General features: G+C 46.0%; 2 protein-coding genes across 2 annotated transcripts in view; one reads left to right on the top strand and one right to left on the bottom strand.

Moving 5' to 3' along the window:
* LOC119179277 (cytosolic endo-beta-N-acetylglucosaminidase) overlaps positions 1-18,441 on the bottom strand; it is an 89,302-nt gene that overhangs the window by 59,694 nt on the left and 11,167 nt on the right. The window lies entirely within an intron of this gene.
* Positions 5,061-8,829, top strand: LOC142767403 (uncharacterized). The gene is made up of 3 exons (XM_075868983.1): positions 5,061-5,333; positions 6,234-6,927; positions 8,105-8,829. The coding sequence occupies exons 1-3, from the start codon at positions 5,128-5,130 to the stop codon at positions 8,783-8,785; spliced, it is 1,581 nt and encodes a 526-aa protein (XP_075725098.1). The 5' UTR covers positions 5,061-5,127; the 3' UTR covers positions 8,786-8,829.

Raw genomic sequence — 18,441 nt, 5'->3', positions numbered from 1 at the left:
ACATACATACGTACGTACATACATACATACACACGTGCATACATACGTACGTACATACATAATACATACACACGTGCATACATACGTACATGCATACATACATACGTACATACATACGTACATACGTACATACATACGTACGTACATACATACATACATACATACATACATACATACATACATGCATACATGCATACATACATACATACATACGTACGTACGTACGTACATACATACATACATACATACATACATACATACATACATACGTACATTCATACGTACACACTTACGTACATACATACGTACGTGCATACATTCATACGTGCATACATACATACGTACGTACATACATACGTGCATACGTACATACGTGCATACATACATACATACATACATACATACATACATACATACATACATACATACATGCATACGTGCATACATACATACATACACATACATACATACATACATACATACATACATACATACATACATATATACAGACATACATACATACATACATACATACATAACATAGAGCCATGTAATTCTTCAAGTTCCGCCGTTTAACAAATGAACACCGAGCGAGCCCAGGCGCGAGGTCTTAGCCGCGAAATATAGTACGTGGGCACGTGTCACAACAAGGGAAAGCGCACAAGCCGTGGTGCGCGACCATTGATTTTGCTCCCGGACTTATTTTTTAGATCGTATTGACCGGGATATCGTACGCCTCAAATTCTTGCTGTACACGTCAGTCTTCTTGACACGGTAAATGATCATAGTTGTATAACGAGTTCTGTTTTTACTATTGCTCTGTAATTTCAATTCTAGAATTTGAACCTACTTTATGTTCTCGGTCTGTAATTGCCCTTGTGTATCCTTGTTTGACCCCTCCCCACCTATGTAATACCCCGTCAGGGGCCCTCAAGGGAAAATAAATGACGATGATGATCATGATGATATTGATGACGTAATTTTAGTCAGTAATAACAGCAACCATGTTAACTTACGGTACTGTGATACATTTTCAAGAAGTACTTAACTTATGATGAGCAATTTGGAAGCTCCATTTTAAGTGATTACTAGCTGGTACACACGCCAATGAAGACAGTCATTTCAACTGATGCTTCTCAAAGTGTAGGAAGGTGGAGAATTGGTGTTTTCTCTCCTACTCTAGATTGATATATTTCCCTCCGCCTTCCAGATTTCGCGCCCATCTTTGCTGCAAAACTTCTAGCGATCATTCTAGCGCTCCGCGAATTAACATCGTCAACAAGTTCTGCAGTAATTTTGACGGATTCCTTATCGGTGTGTTCTTCCCTTTCGGGAAATGAAAACGCACATGTGCTCAGTGCACTGAAATCTTTATTTGCTCCCCAAAGAAATTTTATTATGTTGGTCTGACTTTCACGAAATTATGGCCTATTTCGAAATGATATGGCGGATGAGCTAGCAAAGACATCTTAGAATGGCCCGGTTATTCTTGTATTGCCGGCGTCCAAATTCATAATAGGCGCTAGAATAAGGAGTAAAATGCTGTTAGAAGAATTTTCCGCTCCAATATTATTTGCCACACTAGAATTTTAGCACCTCAGACACCAGTGGAACAATAAAATATGTCAAACAAGAGAACTTGAAGTTGCAATCACCTTACTACGTTGTCAGACTCCATATCTTAATAAGTTTATTTACACAGAGCTGGTCTGGCAGCTTTTTCTAACTGTTCTTTTCGTGGAGTTATCAATATCTTATTTCCTGCAACAGATATTACACGTTGCGGAATAATAGTTTAAGCACCGTTTGCCGACTATTTAGACTAGACCTAACTGTATACCAAGTGTGCTTTCGTTCGGGGCTTTGTCCCTAGGCCGCAGTGACGGGAAGGTTGCTGATGCCTTGGTGGAATTTCTTACATGTAGAAAGAAATTCAGATCGTAGAGCCAACTCGTACTCTTGTTTTCTAAATTGTGCTCAAATTCGTAATTATATTTCCTAACCTACGCAGCTTAGAATTACTACCTATGTTTTTACTCGTCTAATGGCAGTATTAGCAATATTGTTACATTACTAGTTCTTTCATCTTTAAGTGCACAACATTTAATCAATTATAGAGGAATATATACGAAAAAGACCCGGTTCAGGGCCAATCGCCTCGCGTGGGTGTGTGCCACTGTCCAATGTTCAACCGTATACTCTACCCTACTCACTCGATCGTTAGGCCGCAGTAAAGATGGCCGTCTTATTTTCGCAGAAAAAGACCGCTCCTGCCCCGCTTAGGGTGATCAAACAGGTACCCGATCGAGAAGTCGCCCCGCTCAGAACGCTCGACGAACTGCTTAAGTTCAAGGAGGAGCCCCTGCTGTGCGCCGTGGCTCCGCTTTCGGACGCCATCAAGCGCGGCAAGCCGAAGACCCGAGGACCATCTTCTGCCACGACATGGACGGCAACTACAAGGAGAACCAGTGAGCATATTTATGATACCGCATTTGTTTCCGACGGATAGGTCGCGAAATGCCTTTCTCCCGGAGGTTTGGGTCCTGGAGAGACCGCTTGCCCCGACCCCCACCAGAACCCTACCAAACCGATGACTACTTCTTCTTCGATAAGACACTTCTAACCTACCAAAACGTTCGATGGACAGCACGTGAAAAAAAGGCGGTTCAAGCTGAAGGGCATGGTTGCTGTCATATGTGAATGGCCTTGCTTCACAGGTCGACTCGGCACAAAATTTGTTGCCCTGTGCCGGCGAGTGCACTGTTCAATCTGGAGTGCTTTGGGCCTTCCGCTGGTCGTATCTGAGCAATTCGGACCGCTCGCAGCTGCTCGGGCGGAAATTAAACGAGCAGGCTGTCCACTTCGTCATTCCACTACCAATTTCGGTCATGATTTTCGGCGGTTATTAGGGTTTTTATGAAAACGTAAATTGGAAGCACGAATGGTTTACTGGACCGGTTAAGTGACGGGTGTGTTAATAGATTCTGGTGCTGTAAACGTGGAACATTCACGTGTTTTACTGGTAGATTCGGCTTGATGCGATCCGAGTGCACGATCCAGGATTTTGGCAGCCTCTACTAACCTCCCAGTGAAAAGCACCGCAAGAATATTTATGCTCCGTGTAGCCTTTGTCATCACATCTTAAGCCTTGTGCCTGAACACCCTAAACACGGAGCAACGGACCAAATGATCAGGGGCCCCGAAACTTTCATTCTCCGCGACCACTCTTCACAAGCCGGTTTTCTGGTTAGGCTGACATAAAGTGCTACCGCGGAATCGGTGGTACGCACACTGAACTTAGCATAAGCGGCACTAAAACGAGACAAAGAAGGGACAGGACGTGCCCCATCATTCTTTGGCTCGTTGTAGCGCTGTTTATGCGTTCCGGTCAGAGGAGACCTTTCCCCGTGATAGCTCCATAGCAGATAATTGCGCTGACTCGTCCACCGTTGAAGGCAGTACACCAGCACGTTGGTGGGGTCATGTGTGTTCCCTGCAAACGTGTGCTAGTGACCTAACATGGCGTCGAGGCTGACGACACGTAGATATCCTTCCAGTGCACTCTTCGTCCTGGAAGGAAAGAGAACGTTGCGATTACGGAGGAGGGGGTGGCTACTAATGGGGTGTTCACGTAACTTTACCAGGTGCGGTACAGCTCGGGTAGGAAGAGAGCTCCTTTCTTCTGCATCGCATATTGTCAAAGGGTCGCCACGTCGACGAAGAAGCCGACAGTACGATGAAGGTTAATCTGTTTATGTGGGCTAACTCGTGCCCGGTAAACGGAAAGTCGGATCACAGTAGCAGACCTGCACTGATAGCAGTGAACGGAGCGTCGGCCGTCGATAAACTGACAGGCGGTGAAGCGCGTCAGCATTTATACACTAGCCATCGGATGTTCTAGCGTTATCGCTGACGGTGACGTAGGCTCCAGAATAATCTCAATAGTTCGCGGAGTAGGCGTGATCTCATAAAAATGACCTACTAGAACCCTGAAGCTTCTCGAAGACTGCAGGCGCGGTTTGCGCTGAGAATTACGTTGTGTGTTGGGGCGATGACAAACCTTGAGAAAAGGACATCGGCGGCATGCTCATCTGTCGTCAAGCTTTACTTTCGCTTTTACGCTCAGAAAAGCTTAACTTCACGCGGAGCTCCATCGGAGATACTCTGTCCCAGTCCTGTAATGCACCTCAGCAATTGGTTCCTCCCACCCTTTTGCCTTCCACCACCACCATTATTAATTTGTTATTACTTTGCAAATATGAGCAGGGGTAGGGGTTCCCGAAATCAAATGCTGGCTACAGCACTGACGTCTAATATGAAGGTATATGGTGCTAATGGAAGAGCCTGTATCGAAATCATGGGTATGACTGCTTTGTCGCTATAGATGTGCCTATTGATAAGAGCGAATGCATTATAACAACAAGCTTCCACCAACATTGTTAAACGTACTACTGCCGTTGCAGCTTTATCCACGGCAGTGACGAGCACAACGTTTACCGCTTCCATCACTGGCAGATCATCGACACGTTTGTATACTACTCTCATCACATGGTGACGATTCCTCCCCCGGGTTGGATCTCAGCCGCCCACAGACACGGTGTCAAGGTTCTCGGTGAGGAATGTAGAACTCCCCAGTACAATTGATCTTTAAAATATTTTGAACTCGAGATTGCTTAAAATTTTGGGTTTATTAAAACAAACTTTAACGTACTCATTCGAAAGTTATATGTCAACATCGTTCATAGGGGAACAGTGGAACTCCAAACAAGACGATTCGGGGGGAAGCGATGAGTACTTGCCTAACTATATCATCGGTTACATCGTACGAATAAATGTAAGTTTCACTCAGAGCCATCGCTGCCTCCCTCACTGAAAATCTGCATGGATGCTGCGTCCAGTTCCAATTTCTCATTTCTGTGACATGAAGCCCATATTGATCTCGGGTAGCTGGTTTTCCCACACGACCCCCTCGTTTCATATCATATGCGAAATTGCTTTGTGCTCTGGCAACAGTGTGCACTTCGACCCCACCGCCATTTTAATGTGAGCGAGTGGTCGACGGAAACGCGTTCGCTAGTACGGCCGTACGACTTCTGAACACCCGCTTCACTGCGCTGAGCTACTGCGATGGCCACAGCAAGACGTTTCCCAGTGCCCGAACATGTGATGTGGACAAACTGTTTAGAAAACTTGCCGCATATATCGAACGACACTGTAGCGGACCTAATAAACCAGGCGCCGACGTCATCCAAGCAGCAAACCAAATCTTATGCCTTCGCCGTGGAAGCGTACACCTTGCCGTCGTCGGTTGTGACCAACGCCTGTGACACAAGGTACGTAAGCGACGTTTTGTGTAACCTTCTGAAAGCATGCAGTGCTTTTCCGTTTGGAGCAACGTACAAATATTGCCGCCGATGTTAACGTCGTGCGGGCGTTCTCGGTGAGGTCGGTCATGTCACTGCGTGTTTCTTTCACTACGCGTGCTCACGTGCTTGGATAACTTGTCATTATGGCTTGGCAAGAGGAGGCTATGGTTTGGCGTTTATTTTTAGCACGTCCGATCAGCAAGCGTGGTCGCGCAGGAACTTCGCAGCTGTTCCGGTGGTGCAGTGTGCATGTCTCGAAGGACATCGCTCGTACTATGAAAACAGTTTTTTGCGCAAACAAATTTCGCGTCCGCACGTATGCATTACTGGCCTAATAATAATGTGCTGCCTTTACGAGTGCGCATGCTGCTTTGTATAAAACACGACGTACGCTAGTTTGTTCACTAAACATTTAGACTAAACGGGTCTACAAGGACAACTAGAAAGAACGGAACTGATCCACCGCAAGTGTCAACGTAAGTTAACAGTGGGACTCCTGAAAAACCTGATTCATTCGGTGCATGTTGGTTTGGAGATTTTTCAGCAGCATTGGCATGTGGTTTTCCAACTCGTCAATAAAAAGCAGTGTTTTTTTATGTTACACTAGAGGTTGTTCACATCGAAGCACTTCATGCAGGTTTTGTATTATTGCACTGTAACGTCAGCTGCGCAGGGGTTTTCCCGAATGACATAGTCATTACTTTGTGGAGAGTAGGTTGCATAACCTTGTTGCTTTGCATAAAGCTGTCATGGCAAGTGCCACGACTGCTTTATTCGTACTTGTGATATGGCACTCGGTAAAAATATGACAAACTTGACTGCGTGCAGCTTACAAAGTTCTTTTTTTTGTTGTTGTTGCTCTTACAGTCTCGGGATTGTCTATGCACGTGCCACGTGCTACCGAAGCCGGAAGAAGAGTGGCCGGCCGTACAAAGTCAGCTTGGCTTTGAAAAGCGACAGTGGAGCAGTGGCAGATTCTACTTGTGAGTGCCCCGCTGGGGCTGGTGGTGCCTGCAGCCACATTCTTGCGGCTCTGCGCCTCCTTGTTCTGCTGAAGCAGAAGGGCTTCAAAGAGGCACCACCAGAGCTTTCATGCCCCGAGTTGCCGCAGCAATGGAGGCGTACCCGACGACAAGGCATCAGGCCTATGGCCGTGCAGAACGTGGACTGGCGGAGTCCACGTGAGGGTGGCATGGGCATGCCGATGCCCGTGCGACTTTTTGATGCGCGGGCTGAGGAGCAAAAGGAGCAGCAACACCTTGAAGCGATCCACAGCCTGGGAGAGGACCTCCAGAGCCTCGGGACCTTCGACTTTGCTGCCATTCTCCTTGCTGCTGGGGGGCCGTCAGTGGACACAAAGCTTGGGCCTGCGCCTGCGGGGTCTGCACTGTCGTACCAGCAGGCAAAACTCCCTGCAGGCTTCACTACGTGGATGTCACGCAGCATTTCGCAAGGGGCAGCCACCGTGACCCCAGTGCCAGCTTTGACTCTGTTTAGTGACGGAGCCTCACAGCCACCCTTGCCCGGCAGATTCACGGCTGAAGAATGGAGGGTGTTGACTGTAAGTGCAGTATAGAAAAGATACTTCTCTCTGCACTGGTGGAGTGTGTACCATTCATGCTTTTAACTGATTAGGTGGACCTAGATGTAGAGCACATGCAGCCTAGAAATATTCTTATGCAGTCCTCTGTAAAAAGAGAGAGCGAGAAAATTATGAATGCCCTATTTGCTTCCACCAAATGTTACAAATGCCAAGACAATGGCCCCAGTGATGATAGTGGTTAAGCAATTTTAAACTACAGGCAAACCCAGCACTAATGATGTGCTTTATTTTATCAGTGCAGATCATTGCTTTATGTTCTACGCTTTGAAGGATGTTAAGCTGTGTGGTTATTAAACAGTCTCACTCATATGTGCTTCTACAGGCTAACATCTGCTATTTGCTAACTTTACCACCCAATATCCGTATTTTGATTCATTTCAATGCATCAATGTAATGTAAACCAAGACTTACACTTAATCGAACTTGGGGCCACTGTCGATTGCATGTCCTCTGATTTTGTCAAACCTGCATTATAACAATAGAGTTTTAGAATAGGGATGACCGGGCGCTAACGCTGCGGCGGCAGGTGGTGCAGCCCGACTCAGGTGCGCATTCATTCTGTGGTGCAAACACAGATGCCTCGGTTGGGGTGTGTGCCACTCTCAAGCCCAAATCTCTAGCTACTTTTGCGAGGACGACAAACGCCCCGTTGTTTTTTTTTTGTTTTTTTTATGTGCGCGGTCACCATCCACTGCATATGCCATTTTAAACATGAGGGGACACACGTGTGGACTTCTTTTTATTGTATTGCGCTTTGAAAACATTTGCAGCCTCATGAGCTTCTATATCCAAATGCAAAAAATATATGGAACCCTAGCTATCCAAGCTTTGCTTAAAAAACCGGAAACTGTGCTCCTCTCTTGCCTGTTCTTATTAAAAAGCACAATTTCATTGCTGCTGCTGTTCTGCCATTCATGCCATTGACTCTCCTAAAAGTGGCTCCTAAATCTGTCTTTTGATGACTGGCTATTAATCTTAGTGCAGCACGGTACTGAAAACTAACATTGGCATACCAGCTAGGCTGCAGGAAAGCTGATTGGGTCTTGCTAGTAGTCAAAGTACAGTGTATGCAAGCTCTGAGCCGTTAAAAGTTTCTAGCGCTTTCTCATGCTATATTTACTTCCACATTGTGCAGGAGATCCAGCTGTCACAAGAAGAAGCTCGGGACCTCGAGCTGAACTCAAGGCAGCAGCGGCTCAGTGAACGCTGGCGACAGGCACGGGCCAATCGACTGACAGCGTCAACTTTCGGCCACGTCGTCAGGCGGCAGGCATGGACGGAGAAGGGCCTCCGTAACCTCATTGAGCCGAAGGACCTCACGCACGTCCGTCCGGTGCAATATGGCATAAGGAATGAGAACATGGCCAAAGATAGGTATATAGCTGTCATGAACAGCTACGGGCACAATGTGTCAGTGCAGCATTGCGGCCTTGTGGTAGACCCTGTGTGTCCTTGGCTGGGTGCAACACCAGACGGACTCGTGTACGACCCGGAAGAACTTTCATATGGTGTGTTGGAGGTCAAGTGCCCCCATTCTCTGAAAGACTCTGAGCCAGAGGAAGCGAAGAAAAGAAAGTTTTCCTTGGTGTTCGGGGAAAATGGTGAACCGCAGCTGGACAGAGACCATGAGTATTACGCTCAGGTGCTTGGGCAGATGGCCCTCACTGGCTGCTTGTGGGGCGATTTTGTCGTGTGTTCGGAAAAGTGGATTGGCATTGAGCGCATTTGGTTCGACAGGAACGAGTGGGAGGATATGCGCAAAAAGCTTGATGCCTTCTTCTTTGAGCAAATGCTGCCCCATCTTGCCAGGCGGTAATCAGTGAAGCTTCCAGATTTCGGCTGATTAGTGCGCCAAAGCTACACCTATGAGGCGTGCACAATACCTGCACACCCTAGCCAAGAGGTAACTCGGTGCTACCTTCGTGCCAGAGGATTTTTCGATACTAAAAAAACAACGCTCCGAGCTTTACTTGCCATTTGTGCATCTGGGCAATACTGTGCCCTGTAATGGATGGTTGCAAATTGTCTTGGCTGCCTGGGCATCTTAACGTGCACCAAAATCTCAAAGCAGAGAAGGCAACACAACATAATACCTTGAGACAAAAAATTTTCCTTTTGCGGACATGTGGAAATAAAAACATTGGCTGCTTTATTGTGAACCAAACATACACAGGCTGATTTCGTGCAAGAACTTTTTCAGATTCACTTTTTTCACTAGACTTCACATTGCCACAGCACAAGTTGTGGAGACCACAATAAGGAAATGAAAAATCTCATGCATCATATTTTGGGTAAAGATAAAAGATTGCATGCCATACCTATTATTATTAGACTCCCATCCAAGGTTTTTTAAGCAGTGTTTAATGAATCTTAGTACATACTTGTAGCATCCAGTTGCTTGTATTCATACAGAACTTAGTGAGCCCTTAAAAGTTTTGGATACGTCTAAGAGAGTATAGATATTGTACGTGAGCTCACACTCGCTCGATTTCATCTTGAATAATTTAAAATCTCGCCGATGAAAGTTCAGAAAAACACCATTTTTCAGGCATAGTGATGCTTTGTAACGCATCAGTTTAAGTGATATTGCAGGAAGAGACGCAAACACAACGTAGCAGTTTTCTTAACCACATGCTACAGAGTCACAAGGGACATGTACTTTTGTGTTCCTGCACTTTTTTTTGAAATAGAGAAATACTCCGCACGCAGCGAGTGCGCCTTTCAAGCCATTCAAGGTGGACAGCTCCACATGCTTTAACATGTGATACACAGTGATACACAGAAGTGCTACGGCCTCAAAAAAAGCAAAAAAAAGGCAACGAAACATGCCTAAAGGGGGGGGGGAGAGAAAAGCTATGAATGTGGGCCACATTGCGATGCTGCGAATTAAATTCTTATCTCATCCAAATAAGTTATAATGTACATGCTAGCACCACTCAATCCCTTTGTGAGCATTTTTTTGGACTAGATTACTTAAAATTTAGTCTGTGGTAACCAAAAGCATGTCATGACTGGACACAACCACATCTTCTGCCATTGAGCTGCACATGGACAAAACAAAACCAGTTTATAGTCAATCTTTGCAAGATTTGTTACAATGAGAGTCAACTTGAGGTAGGTTAACAAACACAACACAGTATATGAACAATAATGAAGGATTACAAATGAGCGAAGAAATAATAATAGAGCTTGACAAAGTACTGCTGTGAATCCAGGTTCGGGAGCCTTTTGGTAGCGTGAATGGTGTCCGGAGATGACCAGGAAAAAAAAAACGCACAAGTATTTACACGGTGAGTACAAGTTTGGTGGTTACGTCTTTGAACGAATCACACAGTGAGCAACAACTTAGCAGCGCACAACATTGCCTTCTTGCTTAAGGCTTTTTGTTCGCGCACGTGGCGCCCCTGAGTGCTCAAGTCACACAGCTGCAGATTACCAGTTTCACGGTCCGTGCTGTCATCTCCCTTTTGATCCTGCAGTCATCCTCCATTTGTGGGCCCGTTTCCTGGCCGGAGCAGCCGCTTTTCGGACTGAGGCGGAAAGTGAAATTGCCTGCGTGTTTGAGATTTCAGTGCACGTTAAAGACCCCCAGGTGATCAGAATTACTCCGGAGCCCTCCACTAAGGCGCGCTTCATCGCCTGTGTAGCGTCGGCACGTTACACCTTACAACCAGGCAATCATCAGTCGTCGGTGCAATAAAACGTGCCAAGTGCTGTGTGTTCTTTTAGATGCGGAGCGTAACTGCGAATGCATCTTAGGCTTGGGCTCTGTCCCTCCAAAGTCCGTCGTCCGCACGCCACCTGCGCATGCGCCCAGGAAGACGCCGGCAACACTGTCGCTCCCGGAGCCATCTCATGGTCGGGGCTCGTGCCGGCCCAGGAGGACACCAGCAACACTGTCGCTTCAGAGCTTTTAAAGTGGAAGCGGGCTCGTCTCGTGAAAGCAAGTGCGCGCGCTGAAAAAAACCCCTTGCACTTCATTGGTGCGTTGCAAAAACATATACTTTGTGATAAGTCGCAAAGTGCTGTGCAGATGGAGCCCCGTTACGCTCCGCATCCTTCGCAGGAATCCCCTCGTGGGAAAGGGCTTAATTTTTTAGCTTGCCGCATCTAAGGCTCTTGTTGCGGTTTGCCACTTGACTGTTGAATGAGAGAAGACTGGAAGTTGCTCAGGATTGCCGTCAAAGTCCAAATTTGGTTAATCAGTGGAGCCAAGGTTAACGGTATGGGTCTATCAAAAATGTGGAATGCCTTTATCCGCTGTATCCGCCGCTCCACGTGTATCCGCAAAGCAGCAATCTCCTTTGTAGATTTCACTTCCTCAGGTGAGAATGTTCCACCCTTCAGGAATGGCGGCAGGTTCAATTTCACTCCATTCTTTTCCAAGAAATTTTCGATGCGAAAGCCCTTATCTGCCATAACAGCATCTTCGTCGTCAAACTTCAAGTCTAAAAAACCACTCCTGATCACACACTCTCTGTCTGAGCTGGATCCTGTGAAAAGCTCTGACACAAAGGCAACAAGGCCATTAGGCAGGATGCCGATGAGTCCCTTGAATGTGTCACTCGACTTGTATGGGGAGTACGTTGTAGACTGTAGGGACAAGGATGATGGCACCTCGCACTGTATTTCCGTGGCGTCCAGGATTACTCGAGTCGATGAATACTTTTCCTTAAACTCGGGTGGCATCTACAATTCTTCTAGGATCCCACAGAGGTAACAGGCCTAGTTTGGCATACAGGAAGTTAATCCACGATGTGCATATTCGGGACACAGTTGACTGGGCAATGCAGAACCTGTGAGCCAAATCATCTTCAAACAGGCCGAGGCGCAGTCGGACTAGCACCAAAAACAGCTCATTTTCCGTGCTTAGTTTTCTCTTCCGCCCTCGCGATGATCTGGGTTCACTGCTTTCTGCACGTTCTGAACGTAGAACGTTGCACCCATCATCACCGGGGTTCAAGTAGACCAGAAGTTTCTTGAAATGGTTGTAGCTTGGCAGCCCAGTGTAAAATAGCATGTCTTCGTCGCAGTCCTTGAACCGTTCCACTGTGAAGGGAGCCGTTCGTTCTCTTTCAGCAGCAAGTTGGCAACTCAAGGACGCCTTTTCGAAGCCCAGTTGCCCGATGATTCCTTTTGCAGCAACAAGCTGCTCCTTGATTTGGCAACGCTCGTCTCGGAGCCGCGCGATTTCGTTGTTTTTCTGTTTTATCGTTTCGGCCAAACGTGCATTTTCACCTTCAAGTGAGCTGTTGAGCCTAGTGGGTTCCTCTAGACCTACCGGTGCTGCCTCCACTTCATCTGGGCTATGCATAAGCTCATCGCCTAGCACTCCTGGGCCTAGAACCGGGTTTTGGCTTCTTACTTGTGGTGAAGCACGTGGCTTTGGGGGCTTCCGTTCTTTCTTTTCCTTGGAAAAAGCAAAAACTGACGGAACTGCCGAGTCCCGAAGGAGGCTGCGGCCACTCGCAACGCTAGGTATAAAGTCCGATGACCTAAAATGCTTCGAGCAGACCTTCGTTGACTTGCCGACTAGAAATTCCGGGCCTTCATCTCTCTTGATCGCAACAATCCACTTCTTGTATATCATTGCATCTTTCGGAAAGTGGTGGAAGGATACCTACAAGATATAAGCAAACAAACATTCAGTGCGACGTCATGAGCTAGGTTTCTTTTAGCTGTTTGGTTGTTGTTTACAAACACAGGCACTATCACAAATTCATCTCACAAAGAATAGAGGTCACACTAATACGTGCATTGCAGGACTAATGGTGCACTTGTAATGTGACCCACCCCCCTCAGTTTTTTCTGCACACACTCCCCTTTTCTAGCAGCATTTCCTAGATATGGCCCTTCACAGCAAGCCTTAAAAGGCATTAGTCACTTGTGGACACTGGGGGGAATTTAAATCAGTTATTTTTTATCTCCAGGTAGCTTCAAAGGTTTCTATGATCTGCGAGTCTAAGGCAGCCAAAAGGCAGACTCCCGTACAACTAAGTTATGGCTGCCTCCACAGCTGTATGTTTGATAATGCAACATGAAACATTTTTCAGGTGAGGTGAGTTGCAACACAACCAAACAGCTGCAACACAACTGAGCCGAAGAGACTAAAATGCACAGAATGAATCCCGTCTCACGAATAAATGGGACTGCCGCGCTCTGAACTCCTGCAGAACGTCATTCAGTCAAGCCCTGGCGATACTCATGGTGCCAGTTTTGCAAACCTACGGCAGCGCGCCCCGCTATCTTTTCGATTTTATTTCGTTGGTAAAGGAATATCGGTGAGAGAGGACCGAATGGAAAAGTTGCGTCCGCGCACCTTGGGGCAACTGAAGTTAAGCGCCTGAGCAGATACTTTTCTGTTCGAAAGTGGGCATAGCCCTCATCTTCCGAATGACAGTTTTATTGCTGCGCGGTGACCGTACTTGGGGACACAACGGAGCCTGAACGCGGACAAGCAACCGAGTTGCCTTTCTAGGATGCGTGTACGGCATGTTACTCGGAGTAACGGAAGCTCTACACGTCTCTGTGCGCAATCACCTTCAAAATAACATTTCTACGTCGTCTACATACATGGTGTAATCTCATCACAATATAGCCCGTCCTAACAATTCGGTTCTATCACACTAGTTACCCCAACAGCAGCGGCGCACTCTCCACTCGACTGCAGAGAATCGCCGGGGCTCTTCGATTTACCATCTCGCACTCGCCGCGGGTAGTCCGAGGATTCCCCGAAGCCATAGGGAAATTCGAATGCCGGACAGCTTCTCGGCGAGTCCGAGACGATAAATCGAAGAGCACCACTGTCGTGGAGAGGGCCGACGTAGTGAAAACACCTAGCCGCAAAGCTGACAAACCTATAAAAACACGGCCTGTCTGAGTAACACAGAAAAATGGTTAGTCCTGCATTGCTCTCGTGCAGCCCGTGCACCGCGGAGATTCATGCAACCTAGAATGTGCCCATAGAGCTTCTGCACGCCATACCCTGTTTTGCGTTTAAATGATCGCTGCAGAAACGTAATTCATGCCACATACCTTGCTCCCATCGCTGTCTGTGACTTCGCGCTGTTTGCACAGCGGTACACAGCAGTGTACTGGCATTTCGCCAGCAAAAAAATCTGACTGCGACAGTCGAAGCATCGAAGCGCGTACGTTCCGTGGTACGCTTGCATGCGGGTCGCCCGCGCGTAGTGGTCGAGCCTCGCCAGCATCAAAATGGCGGATAGGGTACCTGCTGCGTTTACTAGATGGCGCTGTTAATTTCACATATTGCCTATTGTGCTTTCCGAAAACTCTCTGCAAAGATTCCTACATCACGGCTCTTGTAAGATTCTAAGTGGGTGGAACTGAGAACTCTTAGGCATTATTATGCGTTTTTTTAGTTTGCATTAGCAGCTAAGGGTACTTGTGGTTTGAAGTTGAAACGGAAGCCACATGGCATGGCTCTCTTGCACGTAAAAATGGCAGGCACGTCGCTCTTCCTGGCGAGGTGATTATATTTATTCTTAAGTTAGATCGTTTGAATCAAAGTTTAGACGTGGAGTGAACGATGTCATTTCCACCTATCCCTCAAAGTTGTCTCCAGCGACATTCCTTCCTGTTGCGCAATCTCTTATTGTTCACGATTGAGCTACTAAGTTCAAACAGCGTGCTTGATTAAGCTAAATTTTCTCTTGCATTGTTAGGGGACAAAAACACCAATCAGCATATCTATACCGTGAGAGAATTGAAAAACTACGTAACATGCCCGTCAATTAATGTTCAGTTCGCAACCCACACAAGTAGGACAGGCATGCGTTCAGTATGCATTCTCTCCATACAGGCGTTTCTCATTTTACTAACAAATAATGCAGGCTACCAGAAACGTGAATACGGCAACTGTTATTAAGATATATGATAGAATATATATGTATTGATTACGATCAACGACCAAATAAATGTACTACTTAGTAATTCTGAACGAAAATCAGTGATATACAGTAACAAAATATGTAAATACCACAATTCCATACATGTGTGTATGTATCTGTAGTTTCAGTTAAATAACATAGACTCGAAAATGACCGCGAATGTACGTATGTTAATGTTATTAAAACTCTTCGTTTCGCTTGTGGGTACATGTTTACTAACACGGCCTGGGCTTGATTCTCACTGTAATCAAAGTTTTCAATTATTTACCATGGTTGCGTCTTTCCAACTTTTCGGTCATGGACAAGACCTTCACTACTCGCTCACAATCAACGAAGCCGACACCGATACTGAAATTTCTGCGAGATGACCTCTTTGACACTATCACCTGAGAATGCCACTGAACGCATGGCTATGCTTGACCTTGAATGCTCATGTATAGTACCGATCGATAGCCATTCGATAGTCAAACTATTCTGTTCGATAACAGATGAATACTCTATAATATATGTGAAATGCTTCTACACAGATAGCCATGCTTGTTTGAGTTTGGGTACACAATTGATAGCCATTCACTACAGATTCAGAAGCAACCATTGGCGAGTTGAAACTCAACGAAAGCAGGCAAGTATTACATGGCCAATCTGGACATCGTCATCTTCATCAGTAACAATGAATAACTCATCTATACCTGTTGACGTGCAATACTATTGGAACGTGATACCACAACATAGCATTGATTGTATTGTACAGAAAGGAATAGGTCAGAAAAGATAGTTTGAGAAGGGTCGAAAGTTGAAGGGGAATGCCGCCAACAGCACTTTTTTCTTCTCACTTCTCACACCACGTTCATAGCTTTCTTCAGTTTTCGAAATCTCTCTTTACGTTTAGTCAGCCTATATTTTTCTACTGTGGTGCGTACTCTAAGTGGAATAAGAAATACAGATATAATATGAAACTATCAGTGAGCTTGTAATGAATTTTTTTATGAATAAAAGAGCTGCATTTTCATTATCGTGTAGCAACATACATTGACAGGAAATTGATCATTTTAATCACTGCACGAGTGCTTTTTCAGGAATCTTCATTTTGGGCGAGGACGGTGTCAAGACCATCAACACCATCAGAGGCTCCGCTCAGATGACACAGGTCGCGACGCAGCTGGCGAATGTCGCAACAGTCGGAAGGTTTGACGGATGGGTTGTCAGCATCGGGTGCACCATAGTGAGCGTGTTCTGCTATGTTCGTTCACTCACTACACTGAATCAAATCACTCGCGGGATCGTTACACGTTTGACGAAGCGACGATGTCGTGTGATGTCACCAAACGCGTTAATTAGTTGATGACGTCACAGCTTAGCGTGACTAATTACGACATGTTGACGTCACATCGTTGAAATCATTGCCAGCGACACGTTAAAGTGTTCTCTTACGTGTCATCTGTGTCAACGCCGACGGATTTTCTCTCTCATGAGATATACACTGATGTGTTCATCTTAAAAGTACAACTGCAGTAAAGCTTTGGAAACCAATAAGTTCAGACGATAGTTCATCCCTGCAGGATTTCTCGGAGAAAACGAGTTATTATTGTTTAGAAACTATGCTAATCGACAGGTACATACCAGTAAAATTCCACTTTATTATTGCCGCAAGAACACAGCTTACAAAAGCAATTCAAACTCGCATGTATATTATGATAGATTACAGGCGCGTTATTTCGTTTGACTACTCCTGTGGTTGCCGAATTGGAATTCATCACACTTCGTTGCACCCATTTTGTTTGATAGCACCCGCATGACGATTCAACTTCCAATGCCAAATATGTGCCAACACATATATGACTCTGATTGTTTTGCCTAACCAAATAGTGCGTTGCTCAATTCTGTATTCAATACTTGATGAGCAACAAGTCATCCTCACTAAATAAGGAAAATATACATAGTTAACAGGCTGAGGACACTGAACAGTAATTTCGTATCAGTGTTATGGTTTGCCAGCATAAGGCAAGGGGGACTCTTACATAGCACCACTAAGATATGATAATGCAAGAAAAAACACAAAATTATGGCCCATGACAGTGCCGCTGAAGTTAGACAAACCGTTCTTCCAATTCTGTTTGGTTGCCCACTTTTGACAGAAAAGTGATGTTTGCTAATACTGTATCTGAATGATTGTTTAACAGCAGTACCAAACCATATATGGCGTTGTTCAACTTACTCATCCATACTTCTCGTACAAAAATCAAACACCTTGTATAGCGAACATACCTGGTTGAGAAGTCTGAAGAGAGAGAGACCAGCCCGTATTGGTGTCACGTACTCATATATGGTATCAATCTACTCCTAGACGCACACACAGCACCACAGACTGAGGACGACTAGGATGTCCACCTGAACCATAAGTGTATCGCAGGTATACACAGCGCCGCAGTCGGTAAATTATGGTAAAGCAGAGTCGTCGCATTTTAAAACTTCAGGACCGTAGCTGCGTCCCATTCATGAAAGAATTGCTGAAGGCCATCACCACCGAAATGCACAAAGCCGTGCCAGGCTCTCTGGTCATCTGGTACGACGCCATGGACGTCGATGGAAAGGCCAAGCCTCAAAACGAGCTGAACCAGAAGAAGTTCGGCTTCCTCAACCTGTGCGACGGCATCTTCATCAACTTTCGGTGGACTGAATCTATGCTCCTTAGTTCGGCACAACCCGCGAGAAACCGGAAGGCAGACGTCTACGTTGGGGTCGACGTGTACAGACGTGGCACTAAGTATCCCGGTGGCTACGAGACGTACAAGGTACGAGGAAATTCAGTGGTGAAAGCCCACGTTGCTACAAGGCCAGAAGCTTCCATCGCAGCGCTTTAAACTCAAGTACCGTATAAATCAAATATATAACTTCAATACAGCTCTCGAACAAAATAGAGCGATTTCCCAAAGAGGCTATGAAACTGTCAATGAACAATTTTTACTCTTCTGTTAAAAATATTGAAGTTGAAGGTTTATGTGACATTCGAGGGCATTGGCATTCTCTGAACCCACACCCTTTCTCCCTTTTTAGCCTCTGTTTTTAAAAAGAAAAAAAAAAGCAGTGACCCCTACCTCAAGGTTACGGGACATCACCATACCGCACACCAGGTCCTTGTGCTATAATTGAAACATGACCGAAAACTTAAAACTAATGCGAGGTAGCAGCCGCTGACAGCTACTGCGCCTACGTCCACGCACAATATAGACCACTTGACAGAAGTGTGGTTCAGACTGCGCTAGACCCCTCCCTTGATCTTCTAGTGCAGAAGTTGGCATGGCGTATTGACGATGATATTGTGGGTGCCAAGTAGAAATGTTGTGTCACTTTCGGAAGCCAATTTTTAAACTCTCCTTTCAGGCAGTCGAGCTCGTTCGGAGATGTGGCTTGTCGGCAGTCGTCTTCGCAGGCGGCTGGGTGTACGAGACGCAATGCAATAAGGACTTTGCGAAGAACCAGTACCGGTGAGTCGTCGGCGGGTGATGATACAATGCACGTTCAGCAGTCTTATGCTGAAGAGCAGTGCAAGCGAGTAATAGTA

This window comes from Rhipicephalus microplus, chromosome 7 (genome assembly GCF_043290135.1).
Source record: "Rhipicephalus microplus isolate Deutch F79 chromosome 7, USDA_Rmic, whole genome shotgun sequence".
NCBI classification, from domain to species: Eukaryota; Metazoa; Arthropoda; class Arachnida; order Ixodida; family Ixodidae; genus Rhipicephalus; species Rhipicephalus microplus.
Note: the sequence above shows the minus strand (reverse complement) of the source record. Positions and strands in the feature narration are given on the sequence as shown.